The following is a 16,633-nucleotide window of genomic DNA, read 5'->3' as shown; positions in this document are numbered from 1 at the left end:
TCTCCCTGCACCCCTCTTCTCAGCTGGAGCGGCCAGTCCAGCGGCTCCTCCCCTTATCCCTAGTCACACACCCATGCCCGCCCCCCCTCGCCAGAGCCGGGCTCACATTGCCCAGGCCCATGTGCTACCAGGAAGTCACGCTGCGCCCCTCCCCCTCCGCACATGCCTTAATCTCGTTAATCTTCGCCTCGCAGAACCGTGCCAAGGCCTCGAGGAATTAGCAGGGGCTGGGGTTGTCCCAAGGGGCTGGAACAGCTGGCGCCCGGATCCCGTCGCTGGGCTGGGCGAGCCCATGAGGAGGCCAGGCAGCTGGGGCTCCGGCGTGTTTCACGTGCCACTCACGAGGGCACAAGAGGTCACTTCGGCAGGTGAACAGGGGCCCCCGTGCGATGCTGAGTGCCCAGAGCTCAGCAGGGCCTGACGCTGGTGAGACAGGGCCTGTGGGCCCCAAGGGGAGAGGGCTGGAATGTGGATCCATGTGGGCCGGGGGGAGCAGCATGTCCAGACTGATGAGGGCTGGATCTCCCGGGATGGATCGGATCAGCCCTGGCCAGGTGACCCCGCTCCACGGGGGGGGGAGGGAGGGGGCTGGCGGGAGAGGCATGTCCAGGCTGATGAGGGCTGGATCTCCCGGGATGGATCGGATCAGCCCTGGCCGGGTGACCCCGCTCCACGGGGGGGGGGGGAGGGGGGGGCTGGCGGGAGAGGCATGTCCAGGCTGATGAGGGCTGGATCTCCCGGGATGGATCGGATCAGCCCTGGCCAGGTGACCCCGCTCCACGGGGGGGGGGGGAGGGGGGGGCTGGCGGGAGAGGCATGTCCAGGCTGATGAGGGCTGGATCTCCCGGGATGGATCGGATCAGCCCTGGCCGGGTGACCCCGCTCCACGGGGGGGGGGGAGGGGGGGGGCTGGCGGGAGAGGCATGTCCAGACTGATGAGGGCTGGATCTCCCGGGATGGATCGGATCAGCCCTGGCCAGGTGACCCCGCTCCACGGGGGGGGGGGAGGGGGGGGCTGGCGGGAGAGGCATGTCCAGGCTGATGAGGGCTGGATCTCCCGGGATGGATCGGATCAGCCCTGGCCGGGTGACCCCGCTCCACGGGGGGGGGGAGGGGGGGGGCTGGCGGGAGAGGCATGTCCAGACTGATGAGGGCTGGATCTCCCGGGATGGATCGGATCAGCCCTGGCCGGGTGACCCCGCTCCACGGGGGGGGGGGAGGGGGGGGCTGGCGGGAGAGGCATGTCCAGACTGATGAGGGCTGGATCTCCCGGGATGGATCGGATCAGCCCTGGCCGGGTGACCCCGCTCCACGGGGGGGGGGAGGGGGGGGGCTGGCGGGAGAGGCATGTCCAGACTGATGAGGGCTGGATCTCCCGGGATGGATCGGATCAGCCCTGGCCGGGTGACCCCGCTCCGAGGGGGGAGGGGGGGGCTGGCGGGAGAGGCATGTCCAGACTGATGAGGGCTGGATCTCCCGGGATGGATCGGATCAGCCCTGGCCAGGTGACCCCGCTCCACGGGGGGGGGGAGGGGGGGGCTGGCGGGAGAGGCATGTCCAGACTGATGAGGGCTGGATCTCCCGGGATGGATCGGATCAGCCCTGGCCGGGTGACCCCGCTCCACGGGGGGGGGGGAGGGGGGGGCTGGCGGGAGAGGCATGTCCAGACTGATGAGGGCTGGATCTCCCGGGATGGATCGGATCAGCCCTGGCCGGGTGACCCCGCTCCACGGGGGGGGGGGAGGGGGGGGCTGGCGGGAGAGGCATGTCCAGACTGATGAGGGCTGGATCTCCCGGGATGGATCGGATCAGCCCTGGCCGGGTGACCCCGCTCCACGGGGGGGGGGGAGGGGGGGGCTGGCGGGAGAGGCATGTCCAGACTGATGAGGGCTGGATCTCCCGGGATGGATCGGATCAGCCCTGGCCGGGTGACCCCGCTCCACGGGGGGGGGGGGAGGGGGGGGCTGGCGGGAGAGGCATGTCCAGACTGATGAGGGCTGGATCTCCCGGGATGGATCGGATCAGCCCTGGCCGGGTGACCCCGCTCCACGGGGGGGGGGGAGGGGGGGGCTGGCGGGAGAGGCATGTCCAGACTGATGAGGGCTGGATCTCCCGGGATGGATCGGATCAGCCCTGGCCGGGTGACCCCGCTCCGAGGGGGGAGGGGGGGGGCTGGCGGGAGAGGCATGTCCAGACTGATGAGGGCTGGATCTCCCGGGATGGATCGGATCAGCCCTGGCCGGGTGACCCCGCTCCACGGGGGGGGGGAGGGGGGGGGGCTGGCGGGAGAGGCATGTCCAGACTGATGAGGGCTGGATCTCCCGGGATGGATCGGATCAGCCCTGGCCGGGTGACCCCGCTCCACGGGGGGGGGGAGGGGGGGGCTGGCGGGAGAGGCATGTCCAGACTGATGAGGGCTGGATCTCCCGGGATGGATCGGATCAGCCCTGGCCGGGTGACCCCGCTCCACGGGGGGGGGAGGGGGGGGCTGGCGGGAGAGGCATGTCCAGACTGATGAGGGCTGGATCTCCCGGGATGGATCGGATCAGCCCTGGCCGGGTGACCCCGCTCCGAGGGGGGAGGGGGTGGGGCTGGCGGGAGAGGCATGTCCAGGCTGATGAGGGCTGGATCTCCCGGGATGGATCGGATCAGCCCTGGCCGGGTGACCCCGCTCCACGGGGGGGGGGGAGGGGGGGGCTGGCGGGAGAGGCATGTCCAGACTGATGAGGGCTGGATCTCCCGGGATGGATCGGATCAGCCCTGGCCGGGTGACCCCGCTCCGGGGGGGGGAGGGGGTGGGGCTGGCGGGAGAGGCATGTCCAGACTGATGAGGGCTGGATCTCCCGGGATGGATCGGATCAGCCCTGGCCGGGTGACCCCGCTCCACGGGGGGGGGGAGGGGGGGGGCTGGCGGGAGAGGCATGTCCAGACTGATGAGGGCTGGATCTCCCGGGATGGATCGGATCAGCCCTGGCTGGGTGACCCCGCTCCGGGGGGGGGAGGGGGTGGGGCTGGCGGGAGAGGCATGTCCAGACTGATGAGGGCTGGATCTCCCGGGATGGATCGGATCAGCCCTGGCCAGGTGACCCCGCTCCACGGGGGGGGGGGGGAGGGGGGGGGCTGGCGGGAGAGGCATGTCCAGACTGATGAGGGCTGGATCTCCCGGGATGGATCGGATCAGCCCTGGCCGGGTGACCCCGCTCCACGGGGGGGGGGAGGGGGGGGGCTGGCGGGAGAGGCATGTCCAGGCTGATGAGGGCTGGATCTCCCGGGATGGATCGGATCAGCCCTGGCCAGGTGACCCCGCTCCGAGGGGGGAGGGGGGGGGCTGGCGGGAGAGGCATGTCCAGACTGATGAGGGCTGGATCTCCCGGGATGGATCGGATCAGCCCTGGCCGGGTGACCCCGCTCCACGGGGGGAGGGAGGGGGGGGCTGGCGGGAGAGGCATGTCCAGACTGATGAGGGCTGGATCTCCCGGGATGGATCGGATCAGCCCTGGCCGGGTGACCCCGCTCCGGGGGGGGGAGGGGGGTGGGGCTGGCGGGAGAGGCATGTCCAGACTGATGAGGGCTGGATCTCCCGGGATGGATCGGATCAGCCCTGGCCGGGTGACCCCGCTCCACGGGGGGGGGGGAGGGGGGGGGGCTGGCGGGAGAGGCATGTCCAGGCTGATGAGGGCTGGATCTCCCGGGATGGATCGGATCAGCCCTGGCCAGGTGACCCCGCTCCGAGGGGGGAGGGGGGGGCTGGCGGGAGAGGCATGTCCAGGCTGATGAGGGCTGGATCTCCCGGGATGGATCGGATCAGCCCTGGCCGGGTGACCCCGCTCCACGGGGGGGGGGGAGGGGGGGGGGCTGGCGGGAGAGGCATGTCCAGACTGATGAGGGCTGGATCTCCCGGGATGGATCGGATCAGCCCTGGCCGGGTGACCCCGCTCCACGGGGGGGGGGGAGGGGGGGGGCTGGCGGGAGAGGCATGTCCAGACTGATGAGGGCTGGATCTCCCGGGATGGATCGGATCAGCCCTGGCCGGGTGACCCCGCTCCGAGGGGGGAGGGGGTGGGGCTGGCGGGAGAGGCATGTCCAGACTGATGAGGGCTGGATCTCCCGGGATGGATCGGATCAGCCCTGGCCGGGTGACCCCGCTCCGGGGGGGGGGGGGTACCAGGCACGTGTCTGTTGCCCCAGCCATGTATACTTGGTGCTGGTCTGTGACATGGCTCCGTAGATCTGTGTCTCTCAGGCGGCAGCTGGGGGTGAGGGAGCTCTGCTGCGGGGTGCAGGGCTCGTGAGAAGGGGCTTGCGGGCCCTGAGCTCAGGAGGGCCCCACAATGTCTGTAGCTGAGGTGAAATGGGGGGCCTCAGTGAACAAGATGTGCCAGCACCTCCAATATCTCTCAACTGGCTGGGGAGGCTCTGGAGATGGGGGACCCCCCGTTGCCCCCTCCTGTGCTCTGGGCAGGGTTCAGGGGTTCCCCACAGGGGGGGCAGGGATCTGGATTTTGGGGACTTCCTTTGGCCTCACATGCCAAGAAGCACCTTTCAGTGGGGTTCCTGGTGTCCTGGAGCCCAGAGAGCTCCCTTTGCTAGCCGGGGCAGCGGCTGCCCCTTAGCACAAGGGCTGTGGAGCTGCACGGGGGCCTGGTTTTAAGGCAGGAGCCATGTGGGCAGCCGCTCCATGAGGCCTCCTTACAGCCGTGGCATCAGCTCAGGGCAGGGCAGTTCCTGGGGCTTCTTGGCCATGGCTCTGAGCCACCCCCTTATGTCCTCCTGTTGGGGTCCCTACACTCTGCCCCTTATGCCCCAGCTTGGCTCAGGTGTGTATCCCCTCGCTGAGGTCGGGGTGACACCTCCCCACCCCTCCTAGCTGTTGCCCCTTCCTGGTTCCACTTAGCGTGGTCTGTCCATCACCCCCCCCGTTCCCCCCACTTTAGAAATGCCCCCGTCCCGCAGCCATTCACCCCGTTCTCTTTCTGCTTGCCCCTCCCCACATTCACTAGCACCCTAATTCCGCCCAGTTCTATCCATCCCCCCTTTGCCACCCCATCCCCCCAGTTCTATCCATCCCCCCTTTGCCTCCCCATCCCCCCAGTTCTATCCATCCCCCCTTTGCCTCCCCATCCCCCCAGTTCTATCCATCCCCCCTTTGCCTCCCCATCCCCCCAGTTCTATCCATCCCCTCTTTGCCCCCATCCCCCCAGTTCTATCCATCCCCCCTTTGCCTCCCCATCCCCCCAGTTCTATCCATCCCCCCTTTGCCTCCCCATCCCCCCAGTTCTATCCATCCCCCCTTTGCCTCCCCATCCCCCCAGTTCTATCCATCCCCTCTTTGCCCCCCATCCGCCCAGTTCTATCCATCCCCCCTTTGCCTCCCCATCCCCCCAGTTCTATCCATCCCCTCTTTGCCCCCCATCCCCCCAGTTCTATCCATCCCCCCTTTGCTGCCTTATTCCCCCCCAGTTCTATCCGTCCCCCCAGGGTCCTCCTGTTTCACCCATTCCCTCAGCCCACGTCTCCTTTTCTGCCTCTACTTCTTCCTTCTCTCCAGCCTCTTTCTTCCACTGGCCGGGCCCCCCACCCCCACCCCGGGGCTTGGCTCAGGACACTCCTGCCCATCCGGAAAATCCGGGGAGGGTGTGTATCAGTGGGGGAGGGTGACTATTTCGAGGGACGGGGATCAATCAGGGAGAAGGGGGAATTGGCAGGAGAGCAATCGGGTGGCGGAGGGGGCGATCAGCGGAAGCGAGGGTAAATAGATGGCGGAAGGGGGGACTCACCAGAGGGGGGTAATTTGGCAGAGGGCGGGGTGCGCAGGTGGGGGAGGGCGGAATCCCGTTGCGGGCTAGCTGCCGGCTGTGGGGGGACGACACAGGGGACCTCGCGGAGCCTGGCGGGGGGGCGCTAAGCCCCTCTCCCGCGCCATCGTTGCTTCTGGTCTGGGACTCAGGCGGCTTTTCCCGGCCAGGCTACCGAGCCGACCCAGGCAGCTCCGGGCCGGGCTGAGCCTTGGAGCGCCAGGCAGCGCGGGGACCCGGCCGGCGCTGCGCGCCCCAGCTGGGCCCGTGCCAAGCGGGCCGCGCTGCGGGGAGCGCTCGCTCGGCTCCCTGTTTACTCGCCCCCAGCTCCGCCCCCTGCCCATGTGCTGCGCTGCGCTGCGCCGCGCTCCAGCCTTTCCCTCCCGAAATGTGTGTCAGTGGAGCACGGCCGGGCTGGGTCACATGCAGCCAACACACGAGCCGCGCGCTCCGGCTGCCCCGCTCCGCTGCGCTCCGCTGCGGGCCGGCTAATCCCCCGCGCGCGGCAGCCATCGCCCGCCCGCCCGCCGCAGCGGCCCCCGCTCCGAGCACGTGCGGCGGCGCCCGGGGGGCTGGCGGCTCGGGAGTGAATCCGCCCGAAGGCGCAGCAGCGGGGAGAGCTGGGGCGCCAGGGCCCCGCGCCTCGGCCCAGGGCCCAGGTGACACCAGGGGCGAGGCAGCCGGAGCGCACCATGGAGAGCAGTGCGGGTAAGAGCTGCTCGCGGCGCGCGAACTCCAGCGTCGAGCTCCGGGGCTGCCGTGGGGAGCTGGGGCTGGGGCGGGCGCGGGGAGGCTGCAGACAAATAGCGACGGGGGGGGGGGGTATTTCCGGGGGTCGCTTGCAGCTCCCAGAATGGGCTAGCGGGGGAGGAAGCTGCGTTACCCCGCTGCAGCTGGGGGCGAGGACCAGGAGAGACAAATAGATCAGACCCCCCTTTGCTTTATCCCCCTCTGGCGTGGGGGGTAAGAGGCAGGGGGGACTTGTGGAGGCTGGAATGTGTAAACTGGCGGATCCCCCCGCGGGGGGCACTGCTGAAAATCTCAAAGGGTTAAATGGGGGGTGCAGGTGGCCCCAGGGCGGTGCTGAGCCTAGGCTGTGATGTGACGCTGGTGCATTCTCTGTGATGGTGGAGAGCCTTAATCCCCCCACCCCCAGCGATTTCCCCCACGGCGTGTGACCCCATTTCCCTGCGGACGCAGCCAGTCTCAGTCTTGGCAGGGTGGCAGGGGGCGCTGGCCTAGTGATGGGGACTTTGGGGTCCGTAGAGGTTGGGATTTCAAGACGGGGCGGGGCAGTCGCCGCTCTGATTCCCCCAGTGATGTGGGAGGCGTCACTCCACATTGGCCCTAGCGCTGACTGAGGGCAGACTGTGCCCATGGGACGGGGGATACAGCCGGGCAGCTCTGCCCCCAAGCTGCTGCCTTGTGGCTTGTAAGCAGAGTTCACCAGACTCCCCGCTCCGTGTGCCAGGGCACAGGGACCCCCCTCGGGGGCAGGAAACCCCTCTTCCTCCATAAATTGCTCCTAAGCAGCATGCAGCACTGGTGGGGAGGGGAGGGGGAGGGGGAGGGGGGGCGATTGAGGTCATTCAGGTGTTCATGGATCCCTCTGAAATGGCAAAGTCTCTCCCAGCCCAGCTGCCATGGCACCAGCCGGGGACATTTCAGGCTCCTGTCTGGGATTGCGACAGTGTTGTGGGTCCTGGCATCACTTTGGTGGGGGGAGCCAGGAGAAAGCATTCGGATACGGTGTCACTGTGGCATCTTGGGAGGGATGCTGCTGTGTCACTGGCTATGTGGTGACATCACCGTGGGTCACATCGGTGCCTTGATGCCATGCACTGGCTTTATGGCGATGTCACTGGGCTGTATGGCGACATTGCATTGGTGCTTTGATGATGTCACTCACTGGCTTCATGGTGATGTCATGCCCAATGTCACAGGGCTGTGGCATGCAGTGACACCACATTGGATTACATTTGCCTCTTGCTGTCACCTGTCAGGACACAGAGCAGCTCCCAAACATGCCCAGTGCTGCTACTCCCCCCTTCCCCAGCAGCCAGGTGCAAGCCTGCTGGCTTCTCCAGGCTGGATTCGCTCCAGCTGCCTGCACCGCACGAGGCTTCCCCTGTAAATTACGCTTAGGGGCAGACTGGCCAGTGACTCAGAGAGCCTCAAGCAGGAGGGCAGGCATTAGGGTGCACAAGCATGTGTGTGTGCACACACACCCAGCCGGGTCATTGAACCCCAGCGAGCTGGAATGTGAGGGTGGAACTGGCCAGCCCGTCTTAGGCAGATCTCATTTACGAGGTGAAGGGTAAGCCAGCAATCTCTTCCTTCAGGTCACCTGAAGTTCAAGGTGTTAGACACATTCCACTGTAGCTGGTATTCACTGTTGTCTCAGGAGGCCCTGCTTGTCGGGGTGGAGGGGGCAAGAAGTCAGGGCTTTGAAAGTGGCACATGGGAGAACTGGGTGCTATGCCTGGCTGTGCCACCGATTTACTGGGTGACCTTGGCCACATCACTTAATCCATCCGTGCCTTGGTTTCCTCATCTGTAGAATGGGGGTGGCCCTTCTTCATGGCAGGTGCATTAAATCCGCTAAGGACAGTTCAATGGTGGGGTCATACAAATGGGGAGGAGATGCCACTTGCCCACTGGCAGCAGGAGCTCATGGAAGATGGGAGCTGAAATCTCCAGACGTGGCTGTCCATAAGTCTGAAGAAAACAGATCTAAACAGACAAAGAGTGGAAGAGGAAACTGAGGCACGGGGCAAGGTAGTGACTTGTCCAGGGCAGGGCCTGCTCTGTTACAAACTGTTGTCTCGCCCTTCCTGCTAGCAGGGCTTGGTTACTAAGGGACTTGGCTTGTGGCAGATGAAGACAGTGGACTTGTCGTGGTACAGATGCAGCTTTACACTGCTAAGTAACATCCCAGGCTGTGCTCGCTGCTGGGGTAATTGCATCCTGCCCCCCTCCAAGTGCCAACCAGGAGCAGACTCTGCCCCTCCCTAGGGGCAGTCCTCGTGATAGCACTGCTCCGTGCACGCTGTGCTCATTGGCCCTCACTGCCCTGTGTTCTGGATGAGTGGGGCATCGAGGTCCTACAGGCCTCTCAGGGAAGCAGCCCTGGGGGATCAGGGCCTCTGACCGTTCAGAGGCGAGTGGACACACCTGGTGCCCAGACGGTGCCTGTCTTCCTGCAGGCCAGAGGTGGCGGGGGTAGGGAAGGTGCCCACCCAGCGCGTCCTTTGCCCAGAACCTGGATGTGGGACTCTGACAGGCCCAGGTTAATCTCAGGGCCCCTCTGCCTGGGGGAGTCGGCTGCGGCCCCTTGTGCCACATCACGTGGGAGCAGCAGGGGGTGCCTCTCGGTATTTCTTGGGAGCGTCCTATCCCAGGGCAGGCTTCCGGAAGAGCCAAAGCAACAGCTTTTGGGTTATGCGTCCCATAGGGTCTGCTGGGTGCCTGGGCTGGGATTCATGATAGAGGGGCCTCAGCCACCTACTCCATGGGATCTGAGCACACACACGGCACGTGGTCTGAATAGGGCGGGTTGCAGGATCAGGGCCCTTATTGGTGCTGGATGTATCCCCCAGCGTGAGCTGAAAAGACCCGTTTGTGTTCCCCAGCAGCCTGGCGCTCATGGGCCGGGATACACTCACTGCTCTTCTCTGCCATATTATTGCAGCCGGCTCCCTGGGCTTTGCTCTTTGTCCAGCACCTAGAGAAGGTGGGAGGTGCCCATTCGGCTGCCGGGCGGTGGAAGCTCTCAGAAGAAGGGGTCTGAAATCTATGGCCATACTTGTCCATGCCTGACTCACTCTAAGAAAGACAGAAAGACCCTGCCCCAGAGCTAAACAGACAAAGAGTGGGAGGGGAAACTGAGGCACAGAGCAGAGCAGTGACTTGCCTAGAGCAGTGGCTAGAATCCCGGTCTCCTGAGGCCCTGCCTAGACCCTCTCTCCCTTCAGCGCTGATGAATTGCACACGTTGCAGCCTTCTGCCCAGTCCCTTTGCCTGCTGCATACCAATCGCCCCGACTTGCAGACGCTGCAAGTCGACCCTGGCTTGTGGGGGGGGGGGACGTCCTCTCAGACACCCAGAGTAGGTTGTCAGTTCCTGCTTGAGGCACCCAGAGCCTTCTCCTCCTTCACTAATCAGCTCGTTAATTAGGAGGAAGTGGGGAGGAGAGAGCCAGTGCCTGGGAGGGGGGCCCTAACTGAGCGGGGCGGGGGGGGGGATTTCTTCCCTGGGCTGGGGCTGGAGGAAACCAGATGGCTTGATCGTTATCTCGGTGGGGATTTCTGTGCACGCTTTGTTCCAGGGCTCTGTCATTGTGGCTCCGGAGCGTGGGGGGCTTGTGTCCCCTCCTGGAACCAGCTAGTGGGGAAGCAGGGATGTGTATGTGCAAAGAGGGGGAGCTCCAGGCTGCCATCTCCCCCCCCCCCCCCCCCAATCCCTGACCCAGAGGCTGCGTCACCTCATTCTGTCTCTTCCACCCTCACGGTGACATTGACCTAATTTGCTCTTTGCTGCTTGTCTGCAGATGTCCGCCCAGCACCCAGGTGCCTGGGAGGCTGATGTGGGTTGAAAATGAATTGTGGTGGGCAGGGAAGTTGGCCCTAGAGGAAAATGGGAGGGGGGGCGGCGTTGTGGCTGTCTCGTTTGCGTGGCAACTGGAAATGCCCTCTCGTCGCCAAGGCAAAGGGGAGGGCCTGCCTCCCGCTGGCCAAGACCACACACCTGGTTCTGGCCTGCAGACCACCCCGTAGATAGGGCTGGGTGCAGGGATCTCTGGGGAGGGGCTCTGGTTCTGGCCTTGTAGGGGGAGGTCTCTGGCTGAGGCCATGCAGGGATCCCTGGGGCAGGGGTCTCTGGCCGGAGCCAGGCTGGGGTTGGGGGGAGAATTTCCAGCCGGAGCCAGGCTGGGTTTCTTAGGAAGGCCAGTCTCTTGCCCAGGCGATGCAGGGTGGCTGGGGGACTGTTTCTGGTTTCGTCTATGCCGGGGATCAGATTAGCTTATCAAAGTGGTGCCTTCTGGCCTCCAAATCTGCATATCTGAGAAGAGCTTTTGCTGGAGAACACACACCGGAGACTGAGGGAGTCTGGTTATCCCGGGGGAGCCGCCTGGTTCTCCATTGCTCCTTTGCCTTTGCTATGGACCTAGCTGGCTTCAAAACAGCCCCTCCAAACCTCTTGACCTTCTGTTGCTGTGGGTGCCCCATGAAATCTAGGACCCAGAGTGGAAGCAGCAGGGCTTTGCACAGAACACTGTCCTGGAATCTCCTCTTGCCAGCTTTGCTCATGGCTCCATGTGTGCCTCAGTTTCCCTCTCTGGAAGACTTCTGCCCCAGGGGCCTTTGAGGGCCCTGGATCTGGTGATGGTTGCAGGGGGTGGGAGCAGACTCTTTCACTGGGCTGTTCTGATACCTGGAGCCAGGGCCACATTTCACCACCACCTGCACGGCAGGTGGAACCAGAATGCAGGGCTGGGTCCAAAACTGGGAATTCGGATGCCCCCCTTATTGTTACCTCATCCGCTCCTGGGCACGGGGGTCGCTCAGTACAGTGACTCGTCTCCCAGTCCCCTCCTCCACGGGCCAGCCTTTCCACCCCCTCGGAAATCCAACTAAATGAGGCGCCCTGCGGCGTGGGCTCCCCGGATGCGCATAGGAAAGGGCCTTGCCTTTCGTGGCAGAGGCGGCAGGAGGAGGTCAGAGCCAAGGCTGGGCTGTCAGCTCAGCTACTGGCTTTTCCTGCTTCTCCAGTGGTACGGGCAAAGGTTTCCCACTCGCCCCTTCTGTCCTGAAGGAAAAGTCTCCCTGCCAGCAAGAAAGGGACGGGTTAAAATCCATCTGCAGCTCAGCCAGAGGCACGGCAGGCGGATTTGGGGTTCCCCACAGCTCCCCAGATATATATGTGGGGGGGAGGAGCCACAACTCTAGCTCCCATGGAGGCACTGATGTAAGTGGCTGGATTTTGTGTGTGTTGATGGCTGAGCCCCTGGGAGACTCTGGCCCTGCTTTTGTGCCAATGCTGGGAAAACATTGTTGCGTCCGTGCGGACAGCGCCTATGGGCATCCTGGCTCTGAGCTGCCTTGGGAACTCCAGCCTTAGATGGCTAGAGATTGAGGGGATGTGGCCCTGGAGGTAGCTAGATGAGGGAGGGTGACTCATTGAAACAGTGGGTTCCTGATTATTATTATTATTCGTTATTGGCGTGCAGATGGGCACTCGAGCGGCAGGCATGGGGCAGGACCCTGTCCAGAGAACAAAACGACAGCCTGAAATGCAGCCACCTCTGGGCTGGGGCATGGCAGCCATTTATACAGGGATTTTCTCACTGAGATCTAAGACATCCCCAGCCCTTGAGAGTTGATCATTGCTGCCTGCCCTTCTCCCCCGACCTCGCCACAGCCATGGACGCTGGAGCTCTGCAGGGCTCACCCGCCCTGCTGACTCTGCTCCCGGACTCACGCCTGTTCGGAAGCTCCTGCCAGCCCGCAGATGCTTAACCTACTTAAGCCAAAAAAAGCGCCAGGCAGTTTCCTCCCCCCGCCCCTCGCTCCACTGGTGAAGGAACGTGCTGGAAGATTAAATCCTGCACGAGTAGCTAGTGTCTCCTGGCAGCGCAGCAGCTAAGTCCTTTCCTAGACGCGTGCTCCCTTTCTGGGTAATCTCATTTATTTACACTGTGCCATATGCAGGGATGCGGCTTCCCGTCTTGTGGGAGTGGGGGCCTGTTTCTCCCGGGGCCCCAGCTTGTCCTCTTTCTGCAGGAGGTTGCTCTAAGTTCTGGTACCTGAGATGGCTGCAAACAGAAACTTGTGCCAGGCAAGACGTGGAGCTGGGTGTTCCGTGCCCCTGCACGTCAGGGGTGTCTGGGCCCCATGCTCAGTGCTTCTGTCATGTGTGATGAGGCCTGCATTGGCGGAGGCTTCTGGGAACCGTTATGGGGTAAAGCACAAGTCAAAGAAGTTAACATGGCTTCTGCGCCGGCCCTGCAGCCCCCTGTCTGGCAGGGCAGAGGGAAGACTTCACCTGCACCCCAGCCAAGGTTCTCTTTAATTGTTGCCATCCATGTGCAGAATAAATTTTGTCATGTGCACTGAGGCAGTGAAGGTGAAGATGTGCACCACCAATAAAAACACAGGCTGCTGGTTGTAGGCGGTCTGCTAATCAGCTAGGCAGCATTTGACTCTCTCCTGGGTGGCCACCAAGTGCTCAGCTGACAGGGAGCTCTGACACCAACCCCTTGCAGTATCCCGGTGACATGGAAAGGAGTGTGTGTGTGTGGTGGGGGGGACGGGACAGATTGGACTGAAGAAAATTCAGTCTCAAGACTGTATCTTGACTTCTGCTGGGGCCAGGAAACCTAGATCCAAACTCCTCCCCTCCCATCAAGCTGCAGGGCACTGGAGATACAGTCCCACATTAACCGGAGCAGCGTCCCAATCTGGGAACCTGGGATCCGGCCCTCAGCCGCCTCATGTGATAAGTTATTCTACATTGGGTGAAGCTGACCCACCTGGCTTCCCTCGCATGGAAAACTCAGCCACAGAATGGAGCGGGGGGGGGGGGGCTTTGCAACATGGGAGGACCCGGAATCAGCAGAGCTGGAGTCAAAAGGCCCCCTTTGTTTACCCAGGAATCTAAATGAGTCTTTCTGGGGGGAGTATTTGGCTGCAGTTCTGGACAGATTGTGGGGGCGGGATGGGTTTCAGAGACACGTGTGGGCCTGCACGGGCCAGCTTGGCTTCAGCCTCTAAATGACTCCGAAAGCTGAGCCAACAAAATAATTTATTGTATTTGTTGCTTCCCGCGTCTGGCGAGGGGGCGGATAATGGGGTTTCAGCGCTGAGATCAGATGGCGGTGAGCTGGCCGGGCCTGGGAAATGCACACGGACTCCCCCGGCTGCCGGAGGCGCCGCAGAGTGTGACATGCCTTCTAAATATGCCCGAGAGCGCCCTGGGATTTGCCTTTGTCAGGAGAATTCAGGTCACCAGGTACAGGCGGCGGCAGCTGCTTCCAGCGCAGTGCTGAGGAGGTGTCTTTGTGATTGATTCCTCTCCCTTCCCCAGTGCAGGCGAGACACTGCAGCTGCCTTCCCAGCTCCGGCAGCTCTGCTGGAATCTGCACCCGGCGGGGCGGCACTTTTATGCTCTTCCGAAAGCAGCGGGTCCCCGTGTTAGACTGAATTCAGCAAGGCTGGGACGGTGCCACTCGCTGCTCTGGGGTGGCCCGTGCCACAGTGCTGCAGCGGGGGGAGCTCAGAGGGCTGGTGGCCTTTCAGCAGTGTGGTCTAGTGGTTAGCATACCAAACTGGGACTTGGGACAGCTGGGCTCTTCTTCAGCGCTGCCACTGGCCCGTGGGCTGGGGCGTTTCCTCGGCCACCCTCTGGCTGGGCACGTTTGGAGCAGGAAGCAGTGCCTGGCACAACTGGACCCTAACCTGCACTGAGGTCTCTCCCTGCAGTCAGGGCTGGCCTTACCAGGAGGCAAACTGAGGCGGCTGCCTCAGGTGCCAGACTGGGGGCTGCCACTAGGACCCAGTGTAGAAAATTGTGCCTGCTGCTGGTGCAGTGAGGGGGCATCATTTGAGCTCCCTGCCTCAGGTGCCAACATGTTGTGGGCCGGCCCTGCCTGCAGCGAGCAAGGGCGTGTTCCTGTCACAAGGGGAAAGGGAATGTGCGTGGCGAGCTGCCCTGGCATTCACGGCCCTGGAAATCGACCCGCCCTGTGGGGGGCAGGACGGGGGCAGTGTCTGGCTTGGATCCCGCAGTGTGAGGGGGGCCCTGCTGGGGATGCAGTGTGGCAAGCTGCCATTGGGGATCTCAGAGATCTGGCTCTGCCCAGCCTCTTAGAAAATGCCCTGGTAGCACAGGATCCTGCAGCGCCGTTGGGTCCAGCTCTAGCCCTAGAGCCCACATCTGGATCCAGGTCAGAATCCAACACCCAGCAGCTGGATCCAGAACCAGACTCAGAACCCAGCAGCTGTACCCAGTGGTTGGGCTTGGGTCCCACCTTCAGCACCAGCTGCCCAATGGGTCATCCTGGCACCTCAGCCTGATGTAAGAACCCCAGGGCCCAGCCTGGTGCAAGGCTGCTGGCCCCAGACACTGCAGGGCCTGAGTCGAGCGGGGCGACCAGGGGCGTTCAGGCCGGCTGCGGAATGACCTGCAAAGCGACGGGCCAGACAGGAGCCCCCCGTCCTGCCTGCCCCACTGGCCAGGACTGCGAGGCGAAGGGTTAACCTTGGAAAGAGCTGCCCGTCTCCTTCCTGGCTGGGAACGGGGAGGGGAGCGGGCACTAGTGGTTAGCGCGGGGAGGGGGCTGGCAGCCACGTCCCTTCCCCCTCCGGGCGCAATGGGAGTGGGGAGCGAGGGGCGGGTTACAGGTTGGAGACGCAGCCTGTCCGTTCGTCTGCCCTGCCCCCCCCCGCACGCGGCGCTCTGCTACCTCCCCCCCCCCCCCGCACGCGGCGCTCTGCTACCCCCCCCCCCCGCACGCGGCGCTCTGCTACCTCCCCCCCCCCGCACGCGGCGCTCTGCTACCCCCCCCCCCGCACGCGGCGCTCTGCTACCTCCCCCCCCCCCCCCGCACGCGGCGCTCTGCTACCCCCCCCCCGCACGCGGCGCTCTGCTACCTCCCCCCCCCCCCCGCACGCGGCGCTCTGCTACCCCCCCCCCCCCGCACGCGGCGCTCTGCTACCCCCCCCCCGCACGCGGCGCTCTGCTACCTCCCCCCCCCCCCGCACGCGGCGCTCTGCTACCCCCCCCCCCCGCACGCGGCGCTCTGCTACTTCCCCCCCCCGCACGGAGGCAGGGCCATGCCCCCTCCCCCAGCGAGCGGGGTCGCCGCAGCCGCGTGAGCAGCCGGTCAGGTGTCCCCGGGGCTGGCGCGGCGCCCTCACGTGCCGGCCTGACCGGGGGCGGGGCCGGGGGCGGCCGTGTCCTCTCCTGCCCCCTTGGCCGGATCGTCTGCCGCTCCCCGCCCCGCCGGCCCGCTCCTGCCCCGCCGGCCCCCTTGTGCCCCCCGCCGGCCCGCTCCTGCCCCGCCTGCCCCCTTGTGCCCCCGCCGGCCCGCTCCTGCCCCGCCTGCCCCCTTGTGCCCCCCGCCGGCCCGCTCCTGCCCCGCCTGCCCCCTTGTGCCCCCGCCGGCCCGCTCCTGCCCCGCCTGCCCCCTTGTGCCCCCCGCCGGCCCGCTCCTGCCCCGCCTGCCCCCTTGTGCCCCCGCCGGCCCGCTCCTGCCCCGCCGGCCCCCTTGTGCCCCCCGCCGGCCCGCTCCTGCCCCGCCTGCCCCCTTGTGCCCCCGCCGGCCCGCTCCTGCCCCGCCTGCCCCCTTGTGCCCCCCGCCGGCCCGCTCCTGCCCCGCCAGCCCCCTTGTGCCCCCCGCCGGCCCCCTTGTGCCCCCCGCCGGCCCGCTCCTGCCCCGCCAGCCCCCTTGTGCCCCCCGCCGGCCCGCTCCTGCCCCGCCAGCCCCCTTGTGCCCCCCGCCGCCCCCCTTGTGCCCCCCGCCAGCCCCCTTGTGCTCCCCGCCGGCCCGCTCCTGCCCCGCCAGCCCCCTTGTGCCCCCCGCCGGCCCGCTCCTGCCCCGCCAGCCCCCTTGTGCCCCCCGCCGGCCCGCTCCTGCCCCGCCAGCCCCCTTGTGCCCCCCGCCAGCCCCCTTGTGCTCCCCGCCGGCCCGCTCCTGCCCCGCCAGCCCCCTTGTGCCCCCGCCGGCCCGCTCCTGCCCCGCCTGCCCCCTTGTGCCCCCCGCCGGCCCGCTCCTGCCCCGCCAGCCCCCTTGTGCTCCCCGCCGGCCCCCTTGTGCCCCCCGCCGGCCCGCTCCTGCC

The 16,633-nt window shown here is 65.5% G+C and overlaps 1 protein-coding gene across 2 annotated transcripts in view; it reads left to right on the top strand.

The window, feature by feature from the left end:
- Positions 1-225: 225 nt before the first annotated feature.
- Positions 226-16,633, top strand: part of LOC102455296 (nuclear receptor subfamily 1 group D member 1-like) — a 33,465-nt gene continuing 17,057 nt past the window's right edge. The window contains exon 1 of one of the 2 annotated variants that reach the window (XM_075915752.1): positions 226-368. In XM_075915752.1, coding sequence (XP_075771867.1) covers positions 293-368 — 76 coding nt within the window. In that variant the 5' untranslated portion in view covers positions 226-292. Of the gene's footprint in view, positions 369-6,179; positions 6,504-16,633 lie in introns of those variants that run through there. The other variant, XM_075915753.1, reaches the window with a different exon arrangement.

Source organism: Pelodiscus sinensis, unplaced genomic scaffold, assembly GCF_049634645.1.
Source record: "Pelodiscus sinensis isolate JC-2024 unplaced genomic scaffold, ASM4963464v1 ctg164, whole genome shotgun sequence".
Classification (NCBI taxonomy): domain Eukaryota; kingdom Metazoa; phylum Chordata; order Testudines; family Trionychidae; genus Pelodiscus; species Pelodiscus sinensis.
Note: the sequence above shows the minus strand (reverse complement) of the source record. Positions and strands in the feature narration are given on the sequence as shown.